This window comes from Hippopotamus amphibius, chromosome 9 (genome assembly GCF_030028045.1).
Source record: "Hippopotamus amphibius kiboko isolate mHipAmp2 chromosome 9, mHipAmp2.hap2, whole genome shotgun sequence".
NCBI lineage: Eukaryota > Metazoa > Chordata > Mammalia > Artiodactyla > Hippopotamidae > Hippopotamus > Hippopotamus amphibius.
The window spans coordinates 121,319,024-121,346,975 of record NC_080194.1 but is presented as its reverse complement, the minus strand read 5'-3'; the positions used below and the strand labels follow the sequence as shown (position 1 = coordinate 121,346,975).

The window sequence follows — 27,952 nt, the reverse complement described above, 5'->3', positions numbered from 1 at the left end:
GGTCAGGCCCTGCCCAGGACACTAGTGAGGGCTCAGTGTCCCAGGTTCCAGTCCCAGGGCCAGGAGGAAGCAGAGGGTCCCAGTGGCTGTGGGTTGCACTACTGCATGGACAGAACATCTGGGGAGAGCTGCTTCCAGGTCCACCTAGAAACACACGGAGGCCTGAAACCCCGCGGAGCTCAGCAAGGCAAGTCACAGCGGGGTGGAGTGGGAAGAAAGTGGCCCTCTGCAGCACCTCCCTCCACCCGTCACTCAGCCCATTCGGTTAAAGCCAGACTTCATTCATTCACAACACAGCCCGGACACCAGAGCTGAATTATGTTTACTGTACAAAGAAACTAAAACCGTCCAAAACGAGCCCGGGAATGGTGCAAGTGTGGACAGCAGCAAAGGGTAGTGTTGATATGGTGAACGCAGGATCGTCCATTTCCTCAAAACAAAGTCCAAAGAAGGGGCGCCCGTTGGCAGGACAGGACGGGTGGGGCCTCCTCTGCCCCACCCAACCCTGCTGGCAGCCAGGCTCCTGCTCATAGGCACTGCAGCCCCTCCCCACTTTACCTCCCAGAACAGCAGCCCCCTGGGGCACCCACCACAGAACAGTCCCAAGCAAGGGGGTCACATGGCAGGGAGGGGCCCGCAGGCAGGAGGTAGAGTTGAGCACCAGTGTGACCCGTGGCCACGTCACCAGCCAGGCGGATGGACGGAGGCCAGGCCTCCAGCTCAGGCTGGCTGGTGGGTCCTTGAGGAGGGGCTCAGCGTCCACCACTAAGAAACGAGTGAGAAAGGTTTTGGTGACGTGACCTTACAGAGGGGTGAAACCAGGTGAGGAGCAGCTATGGGATCACACTCAAGGTCAGGAGACAGAAGCTGGCCAGAGCAGGGTCTAGACAGCCCAGGAGGCAAGTGGGGCAGGCTCAGTCCAGACTTGCCCAGGGCCTGGTGGCCCCAGCGAGCACTGACTGTCTACAAATAACTGTATCTTCAATTCGCAGATGCTGAGCAGTTTCATGTAGCAACAGATGTAAACGGAACGGAAGGGGCAGTATCACAGAAGGAAGTTGTCAGCCCCCATGTGGGGAAAGAGGGAGCTGGGGAGGGATGTGGGGGTGCACCCCACTTCCCCTTTTCCAAGCAACATGTGAACCTGTGAGTCACCCCGGCTCTGAACCCGCAGCTCCGTAACACATGGGGATGACATCCAGGAACACTGGCAGGGGCCCTGGCAGCTGCAGCCCCACCGCGCAGACTACTGGGGCCCCCACCCTAGAGGGCACACCGACCAGTACACTCAGATAGGCCAGTGCATGTAGCTGGGGAGTCCAAGATTGCTGCCCAGGGCTTCCACGTGTTCCCCACTAGCCACTGCACAGCCCACAGTCCCATGTGAAGTGTTATGTGAACTCAGATTCAATCTTTGATGCTGGATTCCTTCCCATCTTTGCCTCAAACACCGCCCTTCCCCATGTCCCAAAGCTCGGACCCTCAGCTGTCACGGGCTCACCATGTGGTTGCATGGAGGCCTCCCTGCTGGTCCTTTAAAAATGTACAAAAGGCGTGAACCATCTTTTACATTAAATAAGAAAGGGAACCTGGCCTCCCAGTCCCCAGGGACAGCCCCCTCTCTGGGGCTCTTCTCAGCCACACCTCGGGGTCTTGAGCGTGTCCCGCCACCATCCCAGCAGCATGGCTGTCCACTGTCCTGTGGAGCTGGTCTGGTTGAGACCACCAGCTTACTAGGTGCATCCCCATGCTTCCCAGGAAGGGCTGTGTGGCCAAAGTTTTCCCTGCACGTGGTGCTGGGCCCAGTGCCCAGCCAGGAGCACTCCCCAAGCGTGAGCCCTCCCAGAGTGCATCTGGATGGGGCGCAGCCTTCCGGGCTAGGAGATCTTGCAGTTGCTCCGTGAGCAGTTCTGGGGTGGGCTCTGGGGTGGTCGGATGGACTTGGACCGCTTGAGGCTGTTGCCCTTGCTGCCGCCACCCCCTGCTCCACTAGCCAGTGAGTAGGAGCGCCCATGCATCATGACAGCATTCATGCCATTGGCCATCGAGAAGGACTTGAGGTGGCTCTTGATGGTAACAGGCAGTGGGAGCTTGTCGATGAGGTGCACAGGGGTGCAGGAGACGATGGCCCGGCAGCAGAGGTCCTGCAGGCTGAACACTGCGGGGGGGGGTCAGGAGATGGGGGGGTCAGACCGTTAGGAGGGGGATCAGACCATGGAGAGGTGAGTGTGAGGCGTGGAGAGATCTCGGTGGCAAGTGACGATCTTGCCAGCAGATGAGCACAAATGACATCTAAAGGGGGCTGGGGATTGGGGAGGTCTGCAAAGCTCCCAGGGTTCCTGAACTGCAACAGCGATCCAGCGCTAAGCACGCCCAGGACAGCCACTGGACACCCTGATCCTGTTTCATCCCCGGAGCCACGGCACATCGAGAGGTGCCTTGGGGGACCCCGCAGAGCTCTGCGGCTAAACCCCCAGCCCCTCAGCCTGGGTGGGTACTGAGCTTCCCTGGCCTCCTTCGAGCTCTGCTCTGGTGGGACTGCAGAGTCCAAGGGGCTGGGGGCAGGGGGGTGGAGGCTGGAATTCGTTTGCCTGCTAGGGGTGGGACATGGCCCTGCCCCTCCAGAGCCCCACCCTTCCGTAGCCAGCCCCGCCCAGCACACGCCTCACCTCGGTTGGGCCTCCAGATCTTCTCCATGCCGTGGCGCATGAGCACAATGCGGGACAACTCAGTGAAGGACTCGATGACATTGAAGTTGCACAGCGGGCTGACCTCAAAGAAGGTCATGCAATTCTTCTCCGCGTAGGCTCGCGCCTGCTCTGTTGGGACTTGCCGCTTGAAGGCCAGGTGCAGCCGGTTCCCAACCAGGATCCGGGGGACCCCGGGTGCATGCTAGGGGGTGCACAGGACTCAGCAGAGACACGAACACGGGACCGCCCTCTCTGTGCTGCTCCCTCCCCCAACAGGCAGGGCCCTCTGTCGCTTCTGTGATGAAGTGGGCCCCTTGGGGCAAAGGTCACCACCTGTAGACGGCCATAGCAGTCAGTGCCACTGCCATAGCAGTCAGTGCAGGAGAGGACGCAGAGCCAGGGCATCGGAGGGGCTGCAAAATGGGAGCCACAGAGACTCCCCATGGGGGATGGGAGCGCACATGCTGGGGAAGGAGGTGACCCTGGAAGGAGGTGTCCGCAGAGCACACATACCTCATCGATCTCCTTGATCCACCGGTCAATGCCGTCAAAGGACCAGCGGTTGGTGATGTCATACACCAGAAGGATCCCCTGCAAGGGAAATATGGGCATCACGAGGCCGAGGGGCTGCCCGACGGAAGGGGTCTTGCTCAGGCTCAGCCCTACACCCCTCCCTCCCGGCAAAGGCAGGGCCAGGGACACCCGGGCACCAGCCAGACAGCTGTGAGGTGGACTGAACAGTTTACTCAACAGGTGGCAATGTGGAAAACGCATTTTGAACTTTCCTTTTGCGTGTCAGGGGGGGCTCTGTGCGCAGGGCTCAGCTAGCCCTGTCCCTGTCTCCTCACTGTGGCCTGGCCCTGTGGCCCGGGATGCCATCTGTGTGGGGGGGCCATCTGACTATCAGGGGTCTTGTGGGCTCAATACTGCCTCCTCCGTCCCCTTGAAAACTCAGCTGGGGTAGAACTGGCATTTTTTTCAGTGTCTTCCCTCCAAGCGCGTTGTATTACCCTATGATCATTTAAAAGTCACTCAACCTGAGACAGGTGCACACAGGACTACGTATGGTGACAGGCCGTATAGCACTCTGTCCAGCATGCACTCCTCCGGGGGGGGCACCAAGCAGAGGTGTTTCTAAGTTTTCCAACCCACATCTGCAGAGGGCTTCAGTCACTCCAGCAGCTGCCCCCAACGAGCCTCGCCAAGGATTTGCTGCAGACTTTCCCGTCACATCCCTTAGAGACCAATTACTCCATCTGCCTGATACATCTCAGCGGCGAACTGTCACGAGCCTCAGGAAGGTGACTCCAGCAAGTGATCGTGGCCCCCAAGCCCACTCTGCCTGTCTTTGGCCTCACATTCCACTCTGAAACAGGCTCCACCAGAACCCATGCACAGGCACGACTCACACCCTTCCCGGCCCAGGAAGTCTTCTTCATTCAGCCCATGTCTCCATCACACACGGGTAGGGGAAAAGTGCAGCTGAGATGGAAGGAATAGGGCACCCTCCATCACAAAATGAGGAATTTTAAAGCCTTTCCCCTTAAAAATATCCTTCAAATTCTGAAGATGAGGTCTTATTAAAGTCGAGATTACTTTAACCCGGGCCTGGTGGCTCCTGCTCCCTGGAGGGAAAGTTTTGTGCAGGGCAGGGCGGAGCTGCCTGCTAGGGAGGAATGCCAGGCCTGGAGGGAAACAGTCTGCTGTGGTGGGCGACAGAGTACACTGAAATGGAATTCAGTTCTGTTGCCTGGAGCACAGGGACCAAAGCCCTCTCCCTTGGTGTGGGGGTGGGGGTAGAGGGTCACCCACCTCCAACTCAGAAACCCCCTTCTAAGAAGTAACTGAGGATGTAACTAAAGACCAGCCTTGCTCATAAAACAAAGATTAGGAAACGAACTAAAGGTGTGGCCCCCAGGGCTGCTGAGCAGTCAAGCCCCGGCAGGCAGGCAGGCAGGCAGGCAATGAAAGTAAGGATGCACCTGAGGGCACCAGTGCTGATCACATGCACAGGAGTCTGTGAGGTGACACAGATCCCAAATGTTACATAAAGGGCAGTTTTTAAAAAATAGAAATATAAACAGTCCACACACCACACAGAAAAGGTTTCCATGGACATGAGCACACATGGAAGGGCTAGATGGAGACTTACTTTCTTGCTTATGCTTCCTATGTAATGTCTATTTTTTTATTTTTTTGGATGCAATCATCTTTATTAACCTATCAGTGTTACATTTTATAAATGACCTCTAGTTGTGTTCTCAAAGGGCTCTACTTCAGGAGACTTCCCTGGAGGTCTGGTGCACGTTTCCAGAACAGGGGGCGTGGGTTCAATCCCTGGTCAGGGAATTAAGATCCCGCATGCTGTGTGACTGGGGGAGGGGGGGAAGGATCTACTTTAGTCCATCATGTTAACAGGAAAAAGCCAAGTAAGATGGCTGAACTTCAACCTAGCATTTTAATACCCTCTGGAAAAGGCAAGCTAGAAAGTCAATCACTTTGCACACATGTAAGAGTAGTGTTCCAAAATGACTACAAAGCTGCTACTTTTAAGCAGGGGAGGAAAAAAAACTTTCATTTTGGTCTTTTTCTTTCCCAGCAAATTATTTCAATTAACAGCAACAATGATATCATTAAAAAAATGCTCTGTTTTTTGGGGACTTCCCTGGTAGCGCAGTGGTTAAGAATCTGCCTGCCAATGCAGGGGAGACATGGGTTCAAGCCCTGGTCAGGGAAGATTCCACATGCCATGGAGCAACTAAGCCTGTGCGCCACAACTACTGAGCCTGCACTCTAAAGCCTGTGAGCCACAACTACTGAGCCCACATGACACAACTACTGAAGCCCGTGCGCCTAAGAGCCCGTGCTGCGCAACAAGAGAAGCCACCGCAATGAGAAGCCCGCGTACCGCAACAAAGAGTAGCCCCCGCTCGCTGCAACTAGAGAAAACCCATGTGCAGCAATGAAGACCCAACACAGCCAAATAAATAAATAAGTATATTTAAAAAAATTAAAACAGTAGTACTGGAGTCTTTTGGGAGTGTAACTGAGCCTCTTTATCAATAACCTGGTCCAGGCTGGGTAGAGTCCTGACCAAAGGGAGGATGGCTACGTGCATAAGGATTAGACCCACTCAGTACTTGCAGGAGGTGGAGTGAAACGCAGTCTTGGCTGATAGGCCCTGGGTTCACGTGGAGCCACACCAGGTAGTGAGGCAGGGGCCACAGTGTAGTTACTGGGCTCTAAGTCTGTGGAGGGTGGGTAACTGCTCGCCTGGTACTGCTGAGCCCAGTGAGCAGGCAGTCGCTGAGGCTGACCAGAAAAGGCAGGAATCGTTGCCTGGGAAGCTGGTTGCTGGCCATACACCCCTGGAACTGCTGCAGTTGTTGGGGTGCAGTTGGCTGATTACAGCCTGAATGCTGGACAACATTCTGCTGCGGCGGCTGCAGGGTGCCTGTGGCTGCTGAGTGCCATGGCCGACCTGCTGCAGGTACTGCCAGTACATCTGACCTTCACTCTGACCTGCTTGAGTCTGAGCTCCTGGCAGCTGCTGTGGCTGAACTCCTGGAGGGTGAGCTGCGGAGGAGGAAGCAATGCTGTGGGGAGTTCCTGAACAGTCTTCTGCAGGAGCACTGGGTGGCCCTGAAAGCTGATCATCTGTTAAGCCAAATGCTGGCAGGACATTTTTATTGATTTCACCTCGGTTTTTGTTTGTTTTAATTTATTTTATGTATTTATTTGGCTGTACCAGGTCTTAGCTGCGGTATGCGGGATCTTCACTGTGGCATGCGGGCTCTTAGTTGCAGCATGCAGGCTCTTAGTTCCCCAACCAGGGATCGAACCTGGGCCCCCTGTATGGGGAGTAGACTTTTCCAGAAGAATCAGAAGCAGGCAAGCTTTTTTATTTTATTTTTTATTTTTATTTTTTAAATGTCCTTTTTTAGCAGCAGGCTTTTCTTCCCTACCATCCACAGCATCATTTTCAGGAATGATGGTAGATGGTCCTGGTTCTCCAGCTTGTTCCAAGCTATCCAATAAGCGATTCACTTTACTTCGAAGTTCTGTCAGTTCTTGACGAAGATATTTCACCTGACTTGATTCAGTTTCAGTATCCTACTACACTGAATTGCAAAGGAAAGGTCAGAATTATCAAAAATTGTTATAAGATCTCCAAGTTTATATTTTACTGTAACTTCATCATTACTCAGAAATTTTCCTCTGAAGACTTGCATCATTAGCACTAATTCATCCTATTATCTTCATTATGAATGGGAATTCGTCAAATATCTTCCCCAAGTTGAGCTTTGATGATCAGCTTCCCACTCAGATCCAACTGCCCGATCATGGTGGACTCCAGGATGTTCTATCTGTAAATCTCTAGAGAAAGATGGTTTGCCCAGGCCACCACTGCCGCCCCACCGCAGGTCGCTGCTGATCCGACCAGTGCAAGGCCACCACTGCCGGACTCTAGGGCACTGAGGGAAGGCTGTGGTCACGGCCCACTGGGTTGCCCTCCAGGGCTGCCAAATCTTGCTGGCAGGCTCACGCACAGACCCACCAAGCCTAGTGAGAGCTCAGGGCCCAGTACGTGGCAGGTGGGGAAAGGAGGGGCGGGTCGGTGTACTGTTTAGAAGCTCAAGCAAATGAGGAGAAGCCAGTCTCTTGGGTTCAGCCTTCAACTGCACGTGAGGCTGTGGAGGAGCCCCTGGCTGCTCCTCCTGCCTGGCCCCAGCCTCTGCCCACCACCACCTAAGTCTGACAGGTCAGGGTCATGACAGAGAGGTCACAGGAGGAAGGACACAGAGCTGGTCACATTGCAGGCGGGGACCAAAGTGATCACGGACTTGGCAGGGAAAAATACCTGGGGTCGACCACAAGTGGGACAGCTGAGAAATCAGAATGAGGCCCCTGGTTACCAGGACCACCCTTCATAGGACTTAAGAGTCAGCTGTGTATCACAAAGGGCCAAAAGGAGGGGCAAAGACATTCTCACTGTATTTCTTTTCTTTTTGCTTAGCTTGTTAAAAGTTAGTAAGTACTCTAGGGTATAAACAGAAGCTCTGGTCCCCTAACTACCACTACCCACCCTGCCTTGGAATCACCTGTCTTTCAAGCCTCTCCCAGGCATTTCCTAATCCAGACAGGGTCATGGTGCAAACTGCCCAGCACCCCCAGGGCCCTTTCCCCACAGCAGCCAGTGCCTCATGCCAGACTCATCAGCTAGCACTGCTGCTGGGTGTCAGGTAATGCACTTAATTTTATTACAAACATCGGCAATGAACCGCTGAGCACATACATATAACTCGAGCTGTAAGAGAAAATCTCTAGATGTGGAGCTTGGGGCTAGGAGTGTGCACCCTTATTGCTACCAAGGTGACCTGTTGAGCTTATACACCAAAAAAATGCACAGGTTTTAGGTTTGAACAGTTCGATGAGTTTGGACAAATATATATACCTGCGCAATCACCACCCCAACCAAGGCACAGAGGTGCGGTTTTTAATTAAGTTGGTTTTGGAATGAGTAATGCATTTGCGTGGTAAAGCTGCCAAAGAACCAGAGGCTGTGGCTGAACACACCTGCCCACGCCCCACAAGCACGGGCTCTGCCCAGAAGCCAGCGCACTGACAAGGGGTGCAGCCGTCAAACCTGCTGACCAGCACATGCCCCACCCACGCAGGGACAAGTGTCCTAGAAGCACACACCCAAACCCCTCTCCACGTGAAACCTGAAACCCTCCCTCCAAACCAGCCTGGCTGAGTGCTCCGCTCTGTGGTACTAACCCAGCTAACCCCAAACCCCAATTAAACAGGACATCGCCCACCCCTGGCTCCCTCCACACGCACAGCCTGGGGGGACTGGCACAAGGGACTGCTCTCCCCCCGCGCCCCCAGCAGAAAGCACTGGCCTCCTGGGCCACGAGGGGCCATCTCAGGCTTTGGCAACAGAAAACAAGGTCCACAAGTCAGGAGGCCCAAGACACAGAGGGCCGGGGTTGGTCACTGGCTGTGTGGCCTGGGCCCTGAGGGATCTGCGAGGTCTCTTCGGTCTTAACCGAGGGTGGGAGGGTGACAGGAAAAACAAGACTTGAGAAGAAGGTGCTGCTGGTCTGCACCATCAGGCCTCACAGAGCCGCACTGCTGCCAACTCTGGAAAACACCAACAGAAACGAGTCAGGCGAAGTACTGCTGTTTAGGCAGGAGGACCCGAGGTCAACTTCGTGGCCAGACACCAGCTGCCCACCCGCCACCCAGGCCCGAGATGCACACTCAGAATCTGCAACTGGCTCCTCCAGCCCAGAAGTAACAAGAACGTCCGGAATTAGCACAGAATTAAGTGCAAGCAACAGCATATACACACCGACTGCTGGCTGCTCTGGAGAGGATGTGGACGTGGTAAAGGTGTTCCCTCCCCAAAGCGCGGGCTCTGGTGAATGCCCAGGCTCTCAGGTGTCCCCTTCTGTCCTGCTCCATGTTCACATCTGAGCAAGCGGATACCTGGGCCCACTCAGGTTCAGTCTCCCAGGACCTTCCTTGCTATTTCCCAATCGCCCAGTTATCATAACCCAAGGTAACTACTCCCCTTATCTCTTCATTTTCTTTTTTATTGAAAAAGTAACAATGTGTGTGCCATAAAAAATTGGGAAATATTCAAAAGCAAAGGGAAGACAACAGAACTCATCAGCAATCCCACGGTCTAGAGATGATGAACGCCGCCCCTTGAAATACGGCTTTCTCACCTTCTTGTACATATATAACCATTGTCATGGTCCCTCCTCTACAGGAGGGTGACCAAGAGACACTCCTTGGTGCCCGAGTGCTCCTCTGAGGGCACAGGCTGTGGGAGCCTTGTCCTTCCTTAACCTCAAGTCAGACGCAGTCCACACCTGAGGGCTGCTGTTCCTGACCATCCAGGACCAGCTGCTCCAGGTGGAACTGCCAGGTTAAGCACCACCTCTGTGGCCCCTCACACCAGGCACACACTGTGGGGTGGAGCCAGTGGACAGGTAGCACCATTGCTGGACAGCACCCCCAAGCCCAGCCTGGGAGTCCTCCACCCACATTCATACCCTCAGCAGGGAGGGAGGCACGCTCATCACCCCTGAGAGGCTCCAGCTCAGAAGGGGAGCCTGCGTACCTGCAGACTCCATCACCTCCCACTCACCAGGCAGAAAGTACGCCCCAGGCTCCCCACTGCCCAAGCCAGAGTGAGGGGGTGACAGGCCCCACATAGCCAGAGGCCCTGACACGGGCTCACAGGTGCCCCCCACCCTCTCCCCAGGCCTCCTGGCAAAGCACCTTGTCTGGGGGGCATGGCTGGACAGGACTGACTGAGGGGTCTCCTCAGCAATTCCAGGTCATGGCCCTGCCCTTTGCATAGACGGAGCTGATCTTGAATCCAGTCTCCACACGCTGAAGCAGTGAGTGGGTAGCTGGTTTGTTCACACAACTGCTTCCTCCCCTCCTTCCAGCCTCGAATCACACACAGACCCAGTTAGCATGCAAACCCGTTGCAGGGAGCCCAGGAGACACAGAGAGGGGCGAGCAAGTCCCCAGGCCCCTCAGTGAACCCCTTTCGCACCTGTACACACCTCAACTTAGCTGCTCTTCCACAGCAGGCCCCACCCAGGGCAGCCCCCATCTCCGCTCCCTGCTGACACCTTGCCTTTTAAGACCTACGGCAGCCCCAGCTCCCAGTCCCATGGTCTGATGAGTGATCCAGCCCGGATGGCCCTGGGAGCCCTGGCAGCCTCTTCATTCAGCACAGGGAGACGTCACCTCTGGTGAACCGGGTGACAGGGTCCCCCTCCACAATATGGTCCCCACACACCTCCTGCAGCAGCTCTGGGCAAGGGCCACAGGAGCCTGTGGAAGGCTGAGCCCCTCCACTCAGGGGGCATCCTTGTCTGGGCTCCTGGATGGAAGCCTGATGTTCAAACGTAAAACTTCCTCAGAAAGAACCCTGCACATGGAGCCTGACAGCACCCCACGCATGAGGACAGTGGCCTCTCTGGAGAACAGCCCTGGCGGCACCGCTGGTCTTACCTGCGCACCCCTGGAGTAGGACCTGAAGATGGTGCAGAACCTGCCCTGGCCCGATGTGTCCCTGAAACAAAAGGGGTTGGGGATGCGGCCCGTGGGACCCCAGCATGCGCAGCATGACCCCCTCCCACTCCGCCACGCACCCTGACCAAGCTCTGTGGGCCTGGGCACCCGGGGAGACTGCCCTGCAGGGCTGGAGAACCCCGCACCCGGGGGAATTTACAACTCAACTTTGAGGTTCTGGAAATGCCCTTAACGTGGGGCCCAGTAAAGAGCGAGGTGAGAGGGGCTGTGGCCCCTTGTGGAAATGAGTTTCTGTGGGCAAAGGGAGCTGGGCTCTGTTCGAACAAGCAGCCCTGGACCTGCTGGTTTCTGCATCATGTTCCAGCCTGTGTTTACACAGGGGCGGCGTCAACAGCTATTCTACTGACATGTAAACAGGGCGCCTTCCAGTTTCTTTAAGGATTCTTGACTCACTTCACCCACCTTCCCGGCCTCGCACAACAACTGAAGCGTGGCAGCCCCCGCCCCAAGCACCTTGGCCGCACAGCCCAACTCACCAGAGCTCTAGCTTGACCCGCCGTCCGTCCAGCAGGATGGTGGTTGTCTTGTAGTCGATCCCTGCAAGCAAGCAGAGGGCGGCTGAAGGACCCACCTGGCCAGGGCCCAGTCCCTGAAGCTGAGCGGAGGCATGGCTCCAGCCCAGGGAGCCCAGCGACCCCAGAGGCCCCAGCCAGGTGCCGATGGCACCAGCCAAAGGGAGGGTGGCTGGTCTCAGCACCAGCCCATGTCATGTAGTTCTCAAAGCTCGTGTGGTTCTGAGTTCTTGGGCTCACTGCAGCTCCCAGGTACTGACAACAGGAGCGTGCCTGGAGCATCATTAAGGATACAGTAATGTCTAAAATGCCATTTCTCTGGAGAGCCTCTGCTTGACATGTCTTTAGTTTTTATTCTTTATACTTTAAAAAGCTGAAGTATAGTTGAATTACAATTGTTTCAGGTGTACCGCAAAGTGATTCAGTTATACATACATATATATATCTTTTTTCAGACTTTTCCATTATAGGTTATTACAAGATGTTGAATATAGTTTCCTATATTATACAGTAGATCCTTGTTTATTTTTTTTTATACTTTTACGTGAAAAAAAATCAGTCCAAGAAAGGTTGGTAGCTGGACGCATTACCTTACATGTAAGATCTTCAACTGGCTTATGGGCCATTGGGAAGCTTCCTGAAAGCTCAGTCTTTCCTTCTCCTCCCTTAAGCCTTAAAAATGTCATCAGTTTCTTGGCTGTTAATAACACTTGCTCCAAGAAGGCTTGGAAATGGACATTTTTAATGCAGACACTGCTCTCATACATTGTGTGTACATGTGTTTGCATGTGGAAAGCCAACCTCAGAGCACTGCACGTGAAGCCTCTACCCCAAGGTCCTTCCATCTGGCTGACTTCTAACCATGTGTCAAAACCTGGCTCCTACCACCAAAGACATTCAGCAAAATGAAAACACAATTCATGAAATGCGAGATAACATTTGCAAATCACACATCTGATAAGGGACTGATATTCAGAAAATGTGAAGAAATCCTACAATTCAACAACAAAAATCCAATTAAAAAATGGGCAAAGGGACCTCCCTGGTGGTGCAGTGATTAAGAGTCCACCTACCAATGCAGGGGACACAGGTTCAATCCCTGGTCTGAGAAGGTCCCACATGCTGCAGAGCAACTAAGCCCGTGCACCACAACTACTGAGCCAGACCCAATGCAGCCAAGAAATAAAAATAAATAAATGTCTTTTTTTAAAAAAAGGCAAAAGACTTGAATAGATTTCTCCAAAGAAGATATGCAAATAGCTAATAAGCACATGAAAGGATGCTCAACACCACCACTTATCAGGGAAATGCAAGACAAACCACATGAGCTACCACCTCACATCCATTAGACGGTTATTATCAAAAAACCAGAAAACAAGCAGCGTTGGTGAGGATGTGGAGAAACTGGAACCTTTGTGCACTGCTGGTGGGAATGGAAAATGGTGCAGACACCATGGAATACAGTACAGCATTTCCTCAAAGAATTAAACACAGAACTACCATGTAATTCAGAAATTTCACTTCAGGTTTATACCGCAAAGATGTGAAAGCAGGAAATCGAACATGTATACATTTGCACACCCAGGTTTACTGCAGCATTATTCACAATAGTCAAAAGGTGGACGCAACCCAAGTGTCCAAAGATGAATGAATGAATAATCAAAATGTGGTCCAGAGACATTCCTGGGGGTCCAGTGACTAGGATTCTGTGCTCCCAATGCAGGGGACCCGGGTTCCATCTCTGGTCAGGGAACTAGATCCCACATGCCACTACTAAAGACCCCACATGCCACAGCTAAGACCCAGCGCAGCCAAAAAAAAAAAAAAAAAAAAAAAAAAAGTGGTCCATTTGTACAACAAAATATTATTCCACCTTAAAAAGGAAGGAAAAGGACTTCCTAGGTGGCGCAGTGGTAAAGAATCTGCCTGCCAATGCAGGGGACACGGGTTTGAGCACTGTTCTGGGAAGATCCCACATGCCATGGAGCAACTAAGCCCTGTGCGCCACAACTATTGAGCCTGTGCTCTAGAGCCCGTGAGCCACAACTATGGAGCCCATGTGCCACAACTATTGAAGCCCACACTCCACAACAAGAGAAGCCACTACAATGAGGAGACTGCATACCACAATGAAGAGTAGCCCCAGCTTGCAGCAACTAGAGAAAGCCTGTGTGCAGCAACGAAGATCCAAAGCAGCCAATAAATAAATAAAATAAATAAATAAATTTAAATTAAAAAAAAAAAAAGGAAGGAAAGTCTGACACATGCTACAACATGGATGAACCTTAAAGACATCATGCTCGGTAAAATAAGCCAGACACAAAAGGACAAATCCTGTATGATCCCGTCTACAAGGTCCCTAGAGCATCATTCAGAGACAGAAAGTAGATAGAGGTAGCCAGGGGTTGGAGGAGGGGGTGGGGAGTTAGTGCTTAGTGGGGACAGTTTCAGTTGGGAAGATGAGAAAATTCTGGAGCTGATGAGGGTGCCACTAAACTGTGCACCTAAAAATATTTAAAATGGTAAATTTTATGTTGTGTATATTTTGCCACAATTTTTTTAAAAAGTGAGAGAAGATTCTCCTGCACATATTCTCAAGCTAAAGAAACACTCTTCAGGGAGAAACAGAACTCAGGCTCATTTCCACCATCCTTCCTCTGCATCCACCCCTTCCCTCCAACTGTCTGCTGATAACCCAGTTCTTTGGGTGGAAATTCTTGGAATTCTCTGTCAAACAGGAAGCTCAGATTTGGCCCAGGACACCCTCTTTTCACAGTCCTGGCTCTACATCTGTCATGAGCCAGACCCCATGAGGACAGTGTTAGAAACAGCAATTTCCAGGAAGGCTGTGGATGGAGATGCCCATCCTCTATGCAACGTCACCTCCATTTGGCAGATCAGCCCAGCAGGTCATGGGGACTAGACACCGTCCACCAAAGCCAATCCCCACAAAAGGACCCTGACCGAGGTGGCACCATGGTCCAAGGGTCCAGCCTGGAGCTGCGGGGAGGAGCAGGTGCCTAGGAAGGGCCCAGGAGGATGCAAGGCACAGGTAGCCGGGCTGCTGCCCTCACCAGCCTCTGGGTAGGACGCCAGCTTCCACGCACTGTGAGGCTGTTTATAGCCAGGAACCTCGTCCATGCACCTGCCCTCATCCGCCCGACCCCTTACAAAGGACTTCAACTTCAGAAAGGGTGACCAGATCCCACCCTCCAGGCGGAGGGACCTGTAGGGACAGGCACTCAGAGCTGGGAGCGGGCACCATGGGGGGGATCAGCTCTGCTCTCCTCCTAGCATACTCCCACAGCCCATCAGCTGGGTCAGAGGGCTCCCGGAAAACAGGGTTCCCAAGGAATCGGCCATAAAACCAGCGAGACTCCCATCCAGGAGCCCTCCCCACGGCCTGGCACTCGCACCCTCAGGAAGGCTGAGCGGCCATGTGAGGGGACTGAGGGCAGTGGTCGGCAGGTCCCCACAGCAGACAGCAAGGTCCAGCTGAGAACACCAGGGAGCTGGCCGTGCAGAAAACACAAGAGAGCCTGCAGGCTGACACGCTCCCTAGGAAGTGAAAAAAACCTCAAGTAGGTGACTTCCCTGGTGGTCCAATGGTCAGGACTCTGTGCTTCCACTGCAGGGGGCAGGGGTTCCATCCCTGGTCAGGGAACTAAGATCCCACAGGCCGCATGGAGAGACCAAAAAATTAGAAACAAAACAAACCAACCAAAAAAACTCAAGTATATTCTTCATGCTTGCTCTGCCTCTCACCTGGCCACCTCCCAAATGTGGGTAAAAATGTATCGTGTGCTTTATAAATTCATAGAAAATCCTGAGATAGAAAGTCCAAAGAGAGGCCTGCCCAAAGAGGCAGCACCTCCTGTAAGCGAGGACAGCGCCAGCCAGACTGCACGGCTGAACCAGCCCTGACAACTCTTAGGGCTCAAGATCTGCTGTTGCACAACCTCAGTCAGCCCTCTCTCACCTCACCCCACTCGTGTTTGACAACGTTTTGAACAGAGGTTACAGCACAGGCATGACCGCTGAGAACACAGACCAGCTCTCAGGAGCTGGGGCAGCTGCCCAGCGCACAAGGGGGCGGGGGCAGCTCACACCTTGGGCCCCAGGACTGCAGACACTCCCTTGATAGACACAGGACTTGGGAGCCCTCCAAGAGCCAGAGCAGACCTCCTGTGTCCCTGCTGGGGCCACCCAGCCACTTGGCCCCTCACAACCCAGGCTTCAGCTCTCTGAACCTCCCAGACTGTCAGCCCCTCTCATCTGAGGGGTTCACGAGTTCTTAAGAAGGTCTTTCTACTGTTTCATGAGGTTTCTGAAGGGAGTGCAATTCCCTTGACACAAGTGGCTTTTTACACTTCTACTGTCTACCCGGCACCCAGCTGTCTTGGGCAGCACCTGGCCAGAAGGTGCAGCCTGAGCGTTCAGATTCCCACCAACGTGCAGCACAAGTGCTCCAGCTCTGTGCCGAGACCCTGACCTGCCCCACACAACATGTGGGCCCCACCCTCACACCACGTTTCGCAGGGATGCTTCCACCTTGTGAATCACAAGAGGCTGTGTCTTGTTTGTTCAGAATTTTAATAAGAATTGTTTACCATTTTGGAAAAAAATCACATCACCCACAGTAATATCTACACCAGGTACATTTTCAGTGTCACCTTCTCAGCATCCAGCACAACTGTTCCCAAGCACTGACTTACTTAACCACAAACGATCTTATGACATTGTACTGCACCCCTTTCTTCCTCCTTTATGTTACAGACGTATGTACATGCACGTGTGTGTTTTAGTTCCAAGAGTGGGCAGAACAGACGATCTACTAACTTCATTCCTTTTCAGGACAGTAAAGGGGTGCTGCAAAGCACTGGTCCAGAAGGGCCTGCCAGCCTCTCGACCCCATGTCTGCATTGCTGGCCTCACGCCCAGCAGGAAGGAGCTGAGCACCAAGCAGCTTGCCAGCTCTGGGGAAACGTGACAGGCTGGAGACACAAGGGCACTGTAATCACCTGGCTGCGGACACTGCTGCCCGTCCAAGAGGGGCTTCAGAGCACAGACTCAGAGGATGGAGCAGGTGGAAGCAGGAAGGCTACAAAAAAGGTCACTCAAGCTTCATCCTGACAGCTGCCCACGTCCTAATGACTGGGAGAGTCTACCAGGCACCTTCTCAGGCTTCTCGAGACGGGGAAACACTCAGGAGGAAGGCTGAGTACTGGGTGGCACTGACCAGCAGGACACCCCCTCTGTCTTCGCAGCCTCCCACACTCGGGGATGGGGCATTTCCACCTGAGTGGGGCACCCACAGCCACGGAGCCAGCCTGCCAAAGACAACCTGGTGCAGAAGCCACCTTCCTTGGGCTCCTTTCCTCCCACACGATCCTCCCTCAGGAGTCACACTTCCCACGTCTGTTGGCAGCAACTCAGGACAGAGAAAAACCTATCTTCACTCCACCCCTAGGAAATTACAAGGTAATCAGGGCAAAGGGAAAAAATCAAGTTAGTTCTCAGCTTTAGCTGGTGTGTACTAATAAAGACTGCAGATGTTTTAAAGCCCGAGGGAGCAGGAGTCGGTCAGAACAAAGACCACCACCAGGCACAGCCTGACTGACCTCCAGGTGGAGGCATTTCCCACGCACCTGTCCAGGCTCAACTCAGACCCACCTGCAGGGAACAGCAAGGAGGGACGTCCATCCACACAGCACGTCCCCCAACCTCCCTTCTGTCTTTAAGTCAGTTCAGTCTTTATGGAGGAGTCAAGCAACACAAAGTGCATAACCATCAGCTACTTTCCAACAAGAAGAAAAGCCACAGGACAACCTGTTAAAAATTCATAACAACAAAAAAATTCATAACAACGAACAAAGTGATAAAAGACTGGGTCAAGAATGAAAGAGAAAATACTAATCAACACCCTCCTCTGCTGTGTTAAATCCAGCACCTGAAACTGGCGTGCAGTCCTAAGCAGCGTGGCCCCAAACACACGCCCTCCCAGGCAGCAAGGGAGCCCACGGTTTCACGCAGTGGGCAGGGGTGGGGGGGGTGGGGGCCTGCTGCAGACACAGCACGGTCCCCACACTGGAAGAGTTGGTCTTTCAGCAGACCTCCGAGACCTCGCCTCCTGGACCCAGTTAGGCTCCCTGTGCGTTTCCAACACGAAGCCAACACACAACATCAGGGCACTGCCCCCAAACCCAAGACAGGCAACTGCTGTTTCTTAGTGTTACTCCTTAGGGAGGGAAAATAAAGTCTCACCAAGTTCCCAGAGACACACAAAAGCAAAAATATGTCTAGGTCCTCTTGGAACCAGAAAAACCTTTCAGTGACACAGGCAGACACGCAGAAGTGCCTGGGACCTACACTTGGCCGTGCAGGCAGCACCAGGCCAAGCAGTCCTCCTGAACACACCTGACCGGTCTTCATGTGTCCTTTCCCAAGGGGGAGGCCATAGCACAGGCCTCTGTCAAGGCCACACCAGGGTGTATATGAGGACAGAGGAGGGTCTCGGTGCAGTGTGGTGGGCACAGGTCCCACCTCCTGGCACTCGCACCCCAGACACGCCCCTCCCCTGAGGGTCGTGGGAGCTGAGTCTGGCTTCTGACCCTTGGAGTAGGGCGGAATGACGATATCCTCTCCACGATCACATTGCACAGGACTGTCCCTCCTGCTCCGTGAAGTAAGGCGAGCCAGGGAGAGGTCCCTGGCCAGGAACGGAGGGTGGCCGGATGCTGCCAACAACCACACGCGATCAGAAGGGATTCTGCCCCAGCCCACACCTGAGCACAGCCTGGGAAAGACAGAGGCCCCCTGAGGCCCAGTCAAGCTGTGCCCGGACTCCTGACCCAAGGAAACTGGGTGCTAATGAGTAGGAGCTGTTTGAAGCCACTCAATTTGTGGTATTTCTTGGTCGGCTCGAATTCCACAGACTGGGACTTACGGACAGCAGACATTTATCTCCTACTGTCTGGAGGCTAGGAGTCCAAGACCATAGCAGCTGCCGATTCTGTGTCTGGTGGGGTGGCTTCCCACTGTGTCCTCAGGAACAAACCGGGCAAGGGAGCTCTCCAGGGTCTCTTTTACAAGGACACTAACCTGCCCTCCTGAATTGATCACCTCCTGAAGGCCCCACCTCCTAACACCATCACCAGAGAGTCAGGTGTAAATATGTGAATTTGGGGGGACACACGTTCAGTCCACAGCAGTAACTAATCCTGGCAGTATTTCGCAGAAATGCAAACGTGCACTCCTCTGACCAGCCTGCAAAAACTTACCAACACAAAACAACAAAAAGAACCTTTCATCAGGGTGTGGTGGGAGAGTCCTAGTCCCTGGAACCTGTGAACATGCTTTCCACAGGGCAGGGGGCTTTGCAGATGTGACGGGTTACGGGCCTCAAGAGGGGAGAGGACCCTGGGTTACCCACGTGGACCCAATGTCAGAGAGAATCCCAGAGGTGGGAACCCTTTGCCGGTGAATCTGACAGATGAGATGGAAGAGGGCCCTGACATGGCTTTGAATGTGGAGGAAGGGGACATGGTGAAGAGTGCAGGTGACCCTGAGAAGCTGGGACAGCCCTCTGTTCACAGCCAGGAAACAGGGACCTCGGTCCTACACTGTGACTGATCACTATACCTACTGAACAGTAAGATGACAAGACACAGCAGCAACAGAGGGGGAAAGTTCCAGGGTACCAGTAACCAACCTTATTGACCTCAGCATCGTTTTCTATTATAAACAGACTTGATACAGGCCCAAAATCCACTCACTGGGAGAATTTAACAGGAGGTGATCCACAGATGGAACGCTATAAGGCCTCAGCATGGTGAGGATGGAAGCGAGCACAACTCTCAAACCCTCCTGATGGGAGAAAGAATGCTTGATTGCTCTGGAAAACCGCTGGGCGGTATCTACTAAGGCTGCACGTGCAGCCCAGCAACACCCACCCCTCACTGTTTCCTTGACAGAAACAGGTATGCTCACTCACAAAAAACACATGTGACAATTTTCAAAGCAGCACTACTCAGAGTAACCCAAACACGGAAACTCCCAAGACCCACGTGCAGAGCAGATTAACACACTGCTGTCCTCACGTGTGGAACACTGCACACGAAGCAGGCACGATCCACAACTACACACGGCAACATGACCAAATCCCACACACAACTACACACCATGTGGTTCCACTTGTAGAAAAACTCCAGCAATGCAACCAGCCTGTGACATAAAGGTCAGCAGTGGCCAGGTCTGGGGCAGAGGGTATGGTCTGAAAAGAGTGGAAGAAGGTGATGGCATCTCAGGTGAGCAAACCTATCAACACACCTGTCTACAGCCACTGAACTGCAGGCTTTACACAGATACAGGTTCTTGTTTATATAAATTATACCTCAATAAAGCTGATTAAAAGGAAAAGAGGCCGAGGCCTCCCTGGTGGCGCAGTGGTTAAGAATTCACCTGCCATCAACAAATGAATGGATAAAGAAGATGTGGCATATATATACAATGGAATATTACTCAGCTATAAAAAGGAATGAGGTGGAGCTATATGTAATGAGGTGGATAGACCTACAGTCTGTCATACAGAGTGAAGTAAGAAAGAGAAAGACAAATATTGTATGCTAACTCATATATAAGGAATCTAAAAATGGTACTGATGAACTCAGTGACAAGACAAAAACAAGGACGCAGATGCAGAGAATGGACTGGAGAACTCGAGGTTTGGAGGGGCGGGGGGTGAAGGAGAAGCTGAGACGAAGTGAGAGAGTAGCATAGTCATCTATATATACTACCAACTGTAAAATAGCCAGTGGGAAGTTGCTATATAACAAAAGGAGTTCAACTCGAGGATGGATGATGCCTTAGAGGACTGGGACGGGGAGGGTGGGGGGGAGTCGAGGGAGGGAGGGAATATGGGGATATGTGTATAAAAACAGATGATTGAACTTGGTGTACCCCCCCCAAAGAATAATAAATAAATAAATAAATAAATAAATAAATAAATAAATAAATAAAAATATAATAAAGCTGAAAAAAAAAAAAAAAAGAATTCACCTGCCAATGCAGAGGACACGGGTTCGATCCCTGCTCCAGGAAGATCGCACATGCTGCAGAGCAACTAAGCCCACGGGCCACAACTACTTATCCTGTGCCCTACAGCCTGCATGTCACAACTACTGAGCCCATACGCTCGCTGCCAACTACTGAAGTCCGAGTGCCTAGAGCTTGTGCTCTGCAACAAGAGAAGCCACCGCAATGAGAAGCCTGCACACCACAACGAAGAGTAGCCCCCGCTCACCACAACTAGAGAAAGCCCGTGCGCAGCAACGAAGATCCAATGCAGCCAATAAATAAACAAATAATTAATAACTTAAAAAAAAAGGAAAAGAGGCTGACAACACCCAACGCTGGCCCAGATGTAGAGTCACGGAACTCTAAGCATTGCCGGTGGAGACTCAAAGAGACAGGCCACTTCAGGACCCAGCCTGACCATTTCCCGTATGGGAAGCAGACACACATGTGGCCTGCAACCCCACTCCCAGAGACATGTCCACATGAGGACTTGTGCGTTCAAATGTCTCATGCCACTGAACCACACACTTACAAAGGACCAACATAATAAACATGCATATTTCACCACAAAAAAACTTTTTTTTTTAATTTTAAAAGATTTGTACAAGAATGTTCATAGCAGCATCATTCAGTAGCCAAAATCAGGAAACAACCCAAACTGTGTTGATAGGTAAATGGACGAACAAATCGAGTGCCTGTGTGCATAGGAGTGCCACCAGGGACAGGAAGGCACGTGCTGAGGTACCGAACATGAATGGACTTGCTGAGAGAAACAAGCAGACGAGAAAGGCCATGCTTACAGGAAGCACTGCCGAAAGGAACCTAGAGACTCAAGAAACAGGCTAATGGGGGCTCGAAGGGGCACGAGAGAATCACAGTCAACATGCTGACCACGTGGACGTTCTAGGGACAAGGATGACCTGCTGACCCCAGTGCCTGCCCTTCTCCGGCTGGGGTTGGCACCACAGGTGCATGCGCCAGCCTGCTGCCAGGCCTGGTGAGGCACGGAGAGGACACAGAGGCACCTCATACAATTCAAGACACCCTTGTACGCTGGTGTGTGGGGTGGGGAGCAGCTCAAGGGGGGTTTGTGGGCTGATTTCCTCAATGCCTTAAAAACCACGCCAGATCAAAGCAAAGCAAAAGCTCTCTGCTGTTCATAAAAAGCAAGCACACTTCACACAATATCTGGCAAAGCATGGAACATTATTAAAAACAAAAGCACAACTACTCAACCCCAAAACTTGAAGATTACCATTAACGTTCTCCCGTATTTCACTCAATGATTCTGTCCTTCATTTTACATACATTTATACCCTATGTAATTAAATGTGCTTTTCCCCCCAAGAAAACAAGATAACAGAAATTTCCCCATATCATTGAATATTCATTAAACATTCCTCCAAACCAGCATTTTTAAAGGCTCTATAATATCTCACCTTACAAATATACCATATGTCCACTGCCAGACCCCTGGGCTGCTTCAAGTTTTTCATTTTTATTAAAAAAAAAAAAGCCTTGCTTTTCTCTACTGTGTCCCCCTGTGTTTGCCAGGGTAGACTCCTAATCACTTGGTGGGAAGGGAAGACTCACAACTTTGGACACAGGCTGCTGAGTCCTCCAGCGAGAATGCGAGCATCATCAGACTTGCTCTGTGAGGAGCTCAAAGGTGAACATTCCACCCCGCTGGATTTTAAGGTTAAATGTCTTCCCACATATTCTCACCAGGACCTCTTCTGAAGACTCTACATGTTGCCAAGTGACTTGAAGTGAGGAAAACACTCCCAGCAATGACAACACGACGAAGTTGACCCCACTCGTTGAGGGACCTGGTTGCTGCTGACCGGGATCCAAGTCAAATCCTTGCAACCCCAGCCGTGTGCACAAGAATGTGTGTACGTGTGTGCCTGTGCACATGTGTGCCAGTGAGCGTGCGCCACGCTGACAGGGGCCTCTGCTGGCCATGCCACACCTGAGCCCTGTGTTCAGGGACACACCACTTCCTGCCCCAACAGCATCAGCAGGAAAGTCAGACTCAGCTCCCAATGCACTCCAGCAGTCTGTGGACCAACAACATCAGACCTAGGAAGAGAGAGAGGACTAAACAAGGGAAGCAGAGGTCAATGCAAAACAACTGGCTAAAACCAAGGGACTGCTATAAGCCACACCAGCCCAGGGTTTAGGGGGCAAGTGGCCGGGCAACGCTGCTGCCGAGCTGGAGCTCCCAAATCCTCCATGGTGGCTTCTGGACCTAAACACAGACCTTGGCCCCCTGTTAGACGTCTCCATGTTTCCTCAAGGCTGCACAAGGCACCTTATGTCCCTATTACCAGCCCTCCCAGCGAGGTGTCACATAGACCTTATCTGCAGGCACCCACCCTACCTCGGCCCAGATGACAGACAACCACTGCCCGGGAAGGTACAGGCCGGAGACAGCTCAGCTTACACCCCCAAGAACCACCTTAGTCTCAGTGCGTCCACCCAACCCGGGGATCACAATGCCGTGCTCTGATTCAAAGAACTCACCAAGTGACCTCTCAGGCTCGCAAACGTGTTTATCACCAATCAAGACCACTGTCCAGGGGTGACACTGACTCCCTTGCCCAGACCTGGCACTTGGCTGCCTGTAGAATGCCAGCTCATGTCAAGGGCCTGGGCCTTCTTTACTCTGTTCTTCCTCTCTGGGGATGGGGCGTCCTCTCTCTATACTGGGCCTGCTTACACCACACCCTCTGCACTCCTTGGTGAAATGATAGTTAGACCCTCCTCACTTTCCTTCTCCCTCACCATCCTGGAAGCCTGTCTGCCAGGCAGCCCTCCATCCCTCTTGGCGTTCTAGCTGAAAGGCCATGAAGAGCCGAGGATGCCTGATCATGCCCCCACTGCTTCCATCAGCAATAGGTTTACCCCATCACCTCTGTTCCCCTGTCCTTCCTCTACCTTCTGAAGGACACATGTCCACCGCCAACGAGGTCCTGAACATTCTGACCTCCACAGAAAAAAACTGTGCACCACGGACACTGGAGTCTGCCCATCACTATCAGACCCCAATCATGACCGGGAAACCTAAATCACCACCTCATCCTTAGAGTTCGAGTTCACTTTATTCCCAGCTCATTCCCAAAGGACTTAAAGGGCCCACCTTCCCACCCTAAGGGTGACCCTGCACACCCGGCTTTGGCGCGGACACCCCTCCCCGATCTCTGACGCTTGCATCCAGTTCCAGCACCCTTCTCCTGAGTGCCCAGGGAAGTAAATCCAGCCCCACATGCCATCTTTCCCTCCCTTTGTGCACTCCTCCTGTAGCTCACTCACTCCAAGCCAGGGTGCTGGACACTGAGATCTTCCCCACTTTCTCCAATCACCTGATGGACGACACCATGACTGATGTGGCCCTGGGGCCCCATGACACCCTGTGAGAGGCGTGTCCCCTACATTAGGTGCTGCCCGCTCCTAGGCTACAACCCCATCTCCTCCTCCTTCACCCAGGCCCAGACCAAGTAACTGGCCAGCTCTTCACAGACCAGCCACTGTGCATCTTGCCAATTCCAATTCAAACAGAACAAGAGGTGAGAGTGCCACCTGCTTCCCCACCCCCTCTTAGGTCTTCCTCCTGGAACACACCCCACCTGGCTCACCATCCCAGCCACACACAACCCTCTTGCTGATGGGAAGGATGATGTCACATGCACCGGACACAACACAGCAGTGTTGCTAGGACCACACAAACCCGCAGAGGAGACCAGCTCTGTGCTGCCTGCACTGCCACTGAAGCTTTCACTGTCCTCTGCTCAAGCTTACTCATGTGCTAAAGCTGAGGAAAAGCTTTCTAAAGTTGAAAATATTCTAGCTACACACTTAATTGTCTCCTGAAAATCTAGCAAAAGCCATACCAGTCCAAATTACAATCAACGGGACTTCCCTGGTGGTGCAGTGGTTAAGAATCCATCTGCCAATGCAGGGAACACAGGTTCGATCCCTGCTCCTGGAAGATCCCACATGCTGCAGAGCAACTAAGCCCATGCACCACAACCACTGAGCCTGAGTGCCAGCCACTACTGAAGCCTACATACTTAGAGCCCATGCTCCACAATGAGAAGCCACCACAATGAGAAGCCCATGCACTGCAACAAAGAGTAGCCCCTACTCACCACAACGAAGACCCAACACAGCCATAAATAAATAAATAAATACTCAAATGACAAGTCAATGTAATTAGCATAATCTGAATCTGCAGCAGGTACCAAAATCTGTCCCTCAAAGCCTGCCACCCTCTCGGGTAGGATAAGGTAGGTTGATCTTTACATCACATGTAGCACGTGAGTGCCTCCCACAAAGGGGCAGACTGGATGAATCCCGCCATGCATGCAGATGGGTCTATGCGTGGCCCCTTCTGGCTTCCAGAAACTTCTCTGCGAACTGGTGGTTTGCTCTCTTGGTTAGTGGCTGACCCCGGGGCATTCTTGGGGCTCTGCTCTGCTGGCACAGCCAGGAGGGAGGCAGGCAGGGCAGGAGCAGCACAGTGAAGGGAGAACAAACAGGCCTTGGTGACTGGTCCCAGGCTCCAGAGCAGAGGGAGGGGCCCCGAGACCCGGGACAAAGATGCCAGGAGGGCAAGAAAGTGCAGGGAGGAAGGAAAGAGCTCAACCTGGGATGCACTGAGGACAGGAAGCACTGGAGAGGAGGGCTGTGGTCATCAGAGAGAGGAGCCAGGCCCGGGCCCAGGGTGGAGGTGAGGGTAAGGACCCAAGAGTGAGTGGTGAGAAGGCGTCATCCTTGCAACCACAGTGCCAGGCTCCTGGCAGCCAGACTCTGACCAGGGGAGCTCAGCACCCAGCCGTCCAGCGCTGTCTAAGTCTCTGTTCCTAACCTATAAAATGGGAGGATGCTGGTGCCTCATCCAGGGTGGTAGGGAGGATGGGATGAGGAGTACCTGGCACACATCACAGTCGGGCCCACACCTCACTTCAGAACCTGGCACCTGATAGAGGAAAGGGAAACCCCCACGTCACCCAGAAAGATGGGTGACATCCAGACACAGATGCCCAGGGAAGCGCAAAGGAAGAGAAAGGGCTGGGAGGGATTGCACGGTGACTGTCAGCACAGTGTGCCACAGCAGGCTGCTCTCTGCGCCTCCCGTGTGCAGGTCTCAAGCTAGCACTGGGGACAAAGCAACGAAGAAAACACCAGGGATGTACCGTCCAGCACGAGAACATCTGAAGGTGCAGTTTGCTTTGGATCTGCACTGAGGACGGAAACCAATTTCCAGCCAGAGAAACACCTGGAACTGTCCAAGGACATGGTGACCCTCCGGCACACTGGGGTGCAGGCACACGGCATCAATGGGTCCCAGAAACATAGAAACTCTCAGCAGGCCCCACACGTTCAGGGCAGACCTCCATGCTGGCCATGCTTTGTACACACCTGTCAGTCACCTCGCTGCTCTGGCCACCAGACCACCTTCCTTCCCTCCCCCACACCCCGGAATCAAAGAAGGTGAGCTCCCGCCAACCCGGACCCCAAGAAGTTATGCCCACTCTCTGGCCTTCCAGGACGTGTACACATCAACCATGATGCGTTTTCCTGCTGGCCCTCAACCCTCCACGTGAAGACTCATGGTAACCAGGGTGCAGAGAATGGAATTGCCTTAACTGAGGGGTGGTCACCGGGAAGGGCCCGAGCTCCGGGGTGCAGTGGACATGCTGCCTCGGGGCCAACACGTACCCGGCGCCCCAGGACCCACCAGGCCAGAGTAGAGTCTGGCGGTGCACTGGGGAGAAGCTGCTCACAGAGCCCGGAGCCTCCCTCCTGCCAGCTTCCACCACGCAGACTCCTGCTGCCTGTGCGCGCAGAGCCTAACTCCCCAGCGGCTGGCCCTCGAGGAGCCTCGAAGCCGAGTCTTGCCCCTCCCCCTCAAGCCACTGCTTGGTGTTGAGAGAAAGGAAACCAGAGCTCCGGAGGGGAGCGAGCTGCCGCCTTCATCTCCACGAGGGCTCTCCTCACCGTTCCTGGCAGACAGCCCACCTCCTGGCCCAGGCCACCACGAGTCCCTGCTGGCTCCGCCGCCTCAGGCAGGCCTCAGCCTGGTTTTGGTCAATGTGTCGTGGGAGGGGCGGCAACACACCGCTCCCCCACAGCGGGGACGGGAGGCGGGTCCGCCTCTCCACCTGCGGCTGTGTGTCCCTGGGCGCTCGGCTGCACTGCCTGGAGGACCCTCGGAGGCAAAAAGCACATCTTGGGAAACTGCTGCTGCCCTGACCCAGCCCAGGCCCTCACGCACTGCCAGCGTCCTGGGCATGCGGCTCCGGAAGCAAAAGCACCTCTGGGGAGACAACTCAAGCGCCCACCGTCTGCCTCTGGAGAGACACCCAGCAGGGGCCGCCAAGGGGCCGACTCAGCCCTGGAGGCCCCCCGCCCCTAAAACGAACCCAGGGCCCTGCTTTCTCGGCTTCTGCACATGCTTGGAGAGGGGGCACAGCCCCCAGGAGGAAGGGTGCTCGGCCAGCCCAGCTCACCCCACGACCCTAAGCAGCCCTAAAAGGAAAGGGTGGGAAAACAGCGCCCACACTCCCGGCTGCCACAGAGAAGCGGTTTAGTAAGCAGCCGCTGCTTGTAGTGGTCAGGAAGGACCCACAACAGCCCGAGACACAAAGCCACGAAGGGTGTGGAGAATGAGGACGCCAAGAAGCAGAATTCCTCAGGAGAGACGGCCAGGCCGGGGAGGGAGCGCCCGGGAGCCTGGGAGGGACCGCAGGGCAGAGGAGCCGGCCCCGTCAACCGCGGAAGCTGAGAGGAGCTCAGGCAGGTGCCAGAGATGCGTATTTGCTGTGTATTTTGGCCACACGTCCAGAAACATGGAGAAAACGTTTCACCCCGTCAGGAACGGGCGTTTTCCTCCAGCACAACGCGCTGTTGCTCTGAGCCCTGAGCCAACGGCCTGCTTTTGAGGACGCCCAGGTGTGCACACCTGGTGCGGACCCAGAACCAAAGAAAAGCCCTTCTTCCTCTGGAGGCCCGCGGCCAAATCTCCGCCCCAAAGGCGCCACGGGCCCCAGAGGGCCTCGGGGAGCTCGGGTCGCTGCTCTCCCGGCCCCCGCCTGGCCCCGGCCCAAGACCAGGCGGACCGCAGGTCGCTGGGCGGCGCCAGGTGCGCGCACCGGCCAGCAGGCCGGCCTTACCGTTGCTGTAGGCGTACGGGGACTCCGCTGCGCCGTCCTGCAGGCTCTCCAGGATCTCGCCCTTGCCCACGTCGCTGTCGCCCACCAGCAGGAACTTGAGCAGGTAGTCGTAGCTCTTGACCGGGCTGCCCTGCGTCCCCATCGTCGCTCACGCGCGCGCGGGCCGCGCCCGCATGCCCACGGCGCCGCGGAGCCCAGCGGCGGAGGCCTCCGACCAACCTGCGGGCGCCGGCGCGGGTGAGCGGGGCCGGCGGACGGCGAGGCTGCCCCGCCCGCACCTGCTCCGCCGCCCCCGCCTGGCCTCCTGTCGACTCGCCTTAGCGCCGCCGCCGCCCCGCCGCTTTCCCGCACGGCGCCGCGCAGCCCCACCGCC

General features: G+C 54.0%; 1 protein-coding gene and 1 pseudogene across 1 annotated transcript; both read right to left on the bottom strand.

Annotated features, from left to right (window-relative positions):
- Positions 1-305: 305 nt before the first annotated feature.
- RAB40C (RAB40C, member RAS oncogene family) lies at positions 306-27,939 on the bottom strand. Its single transcript, XM_057747977.1, has 6 exons — positions 27,580-27,939; positions 11,291-11,351; positions 10,734-10,794; positions 3,204-3,281; positions 2,670-2,892; positions 306-2,158 (listed from the first exon to the last, which is right to left on the bottom strand). Exons 1-6 carry the CDS (start codon positions 27,719-27,721, stop codon positions 1,878-1,880), a joined length of 846 nt encoding a protein of 281 aa, XP_057603960.1. The 5' UTR covers positions 27,722-27,939; the 3' UTR covers positions 306-1,877.
- On the bottom strand, positions 3,288-7,035 carry LOC130860126 (protein TFG-like; annotated as a pseudogene).
- Positions 27,940-27,952: the final 13 nt, after the last annotated feature.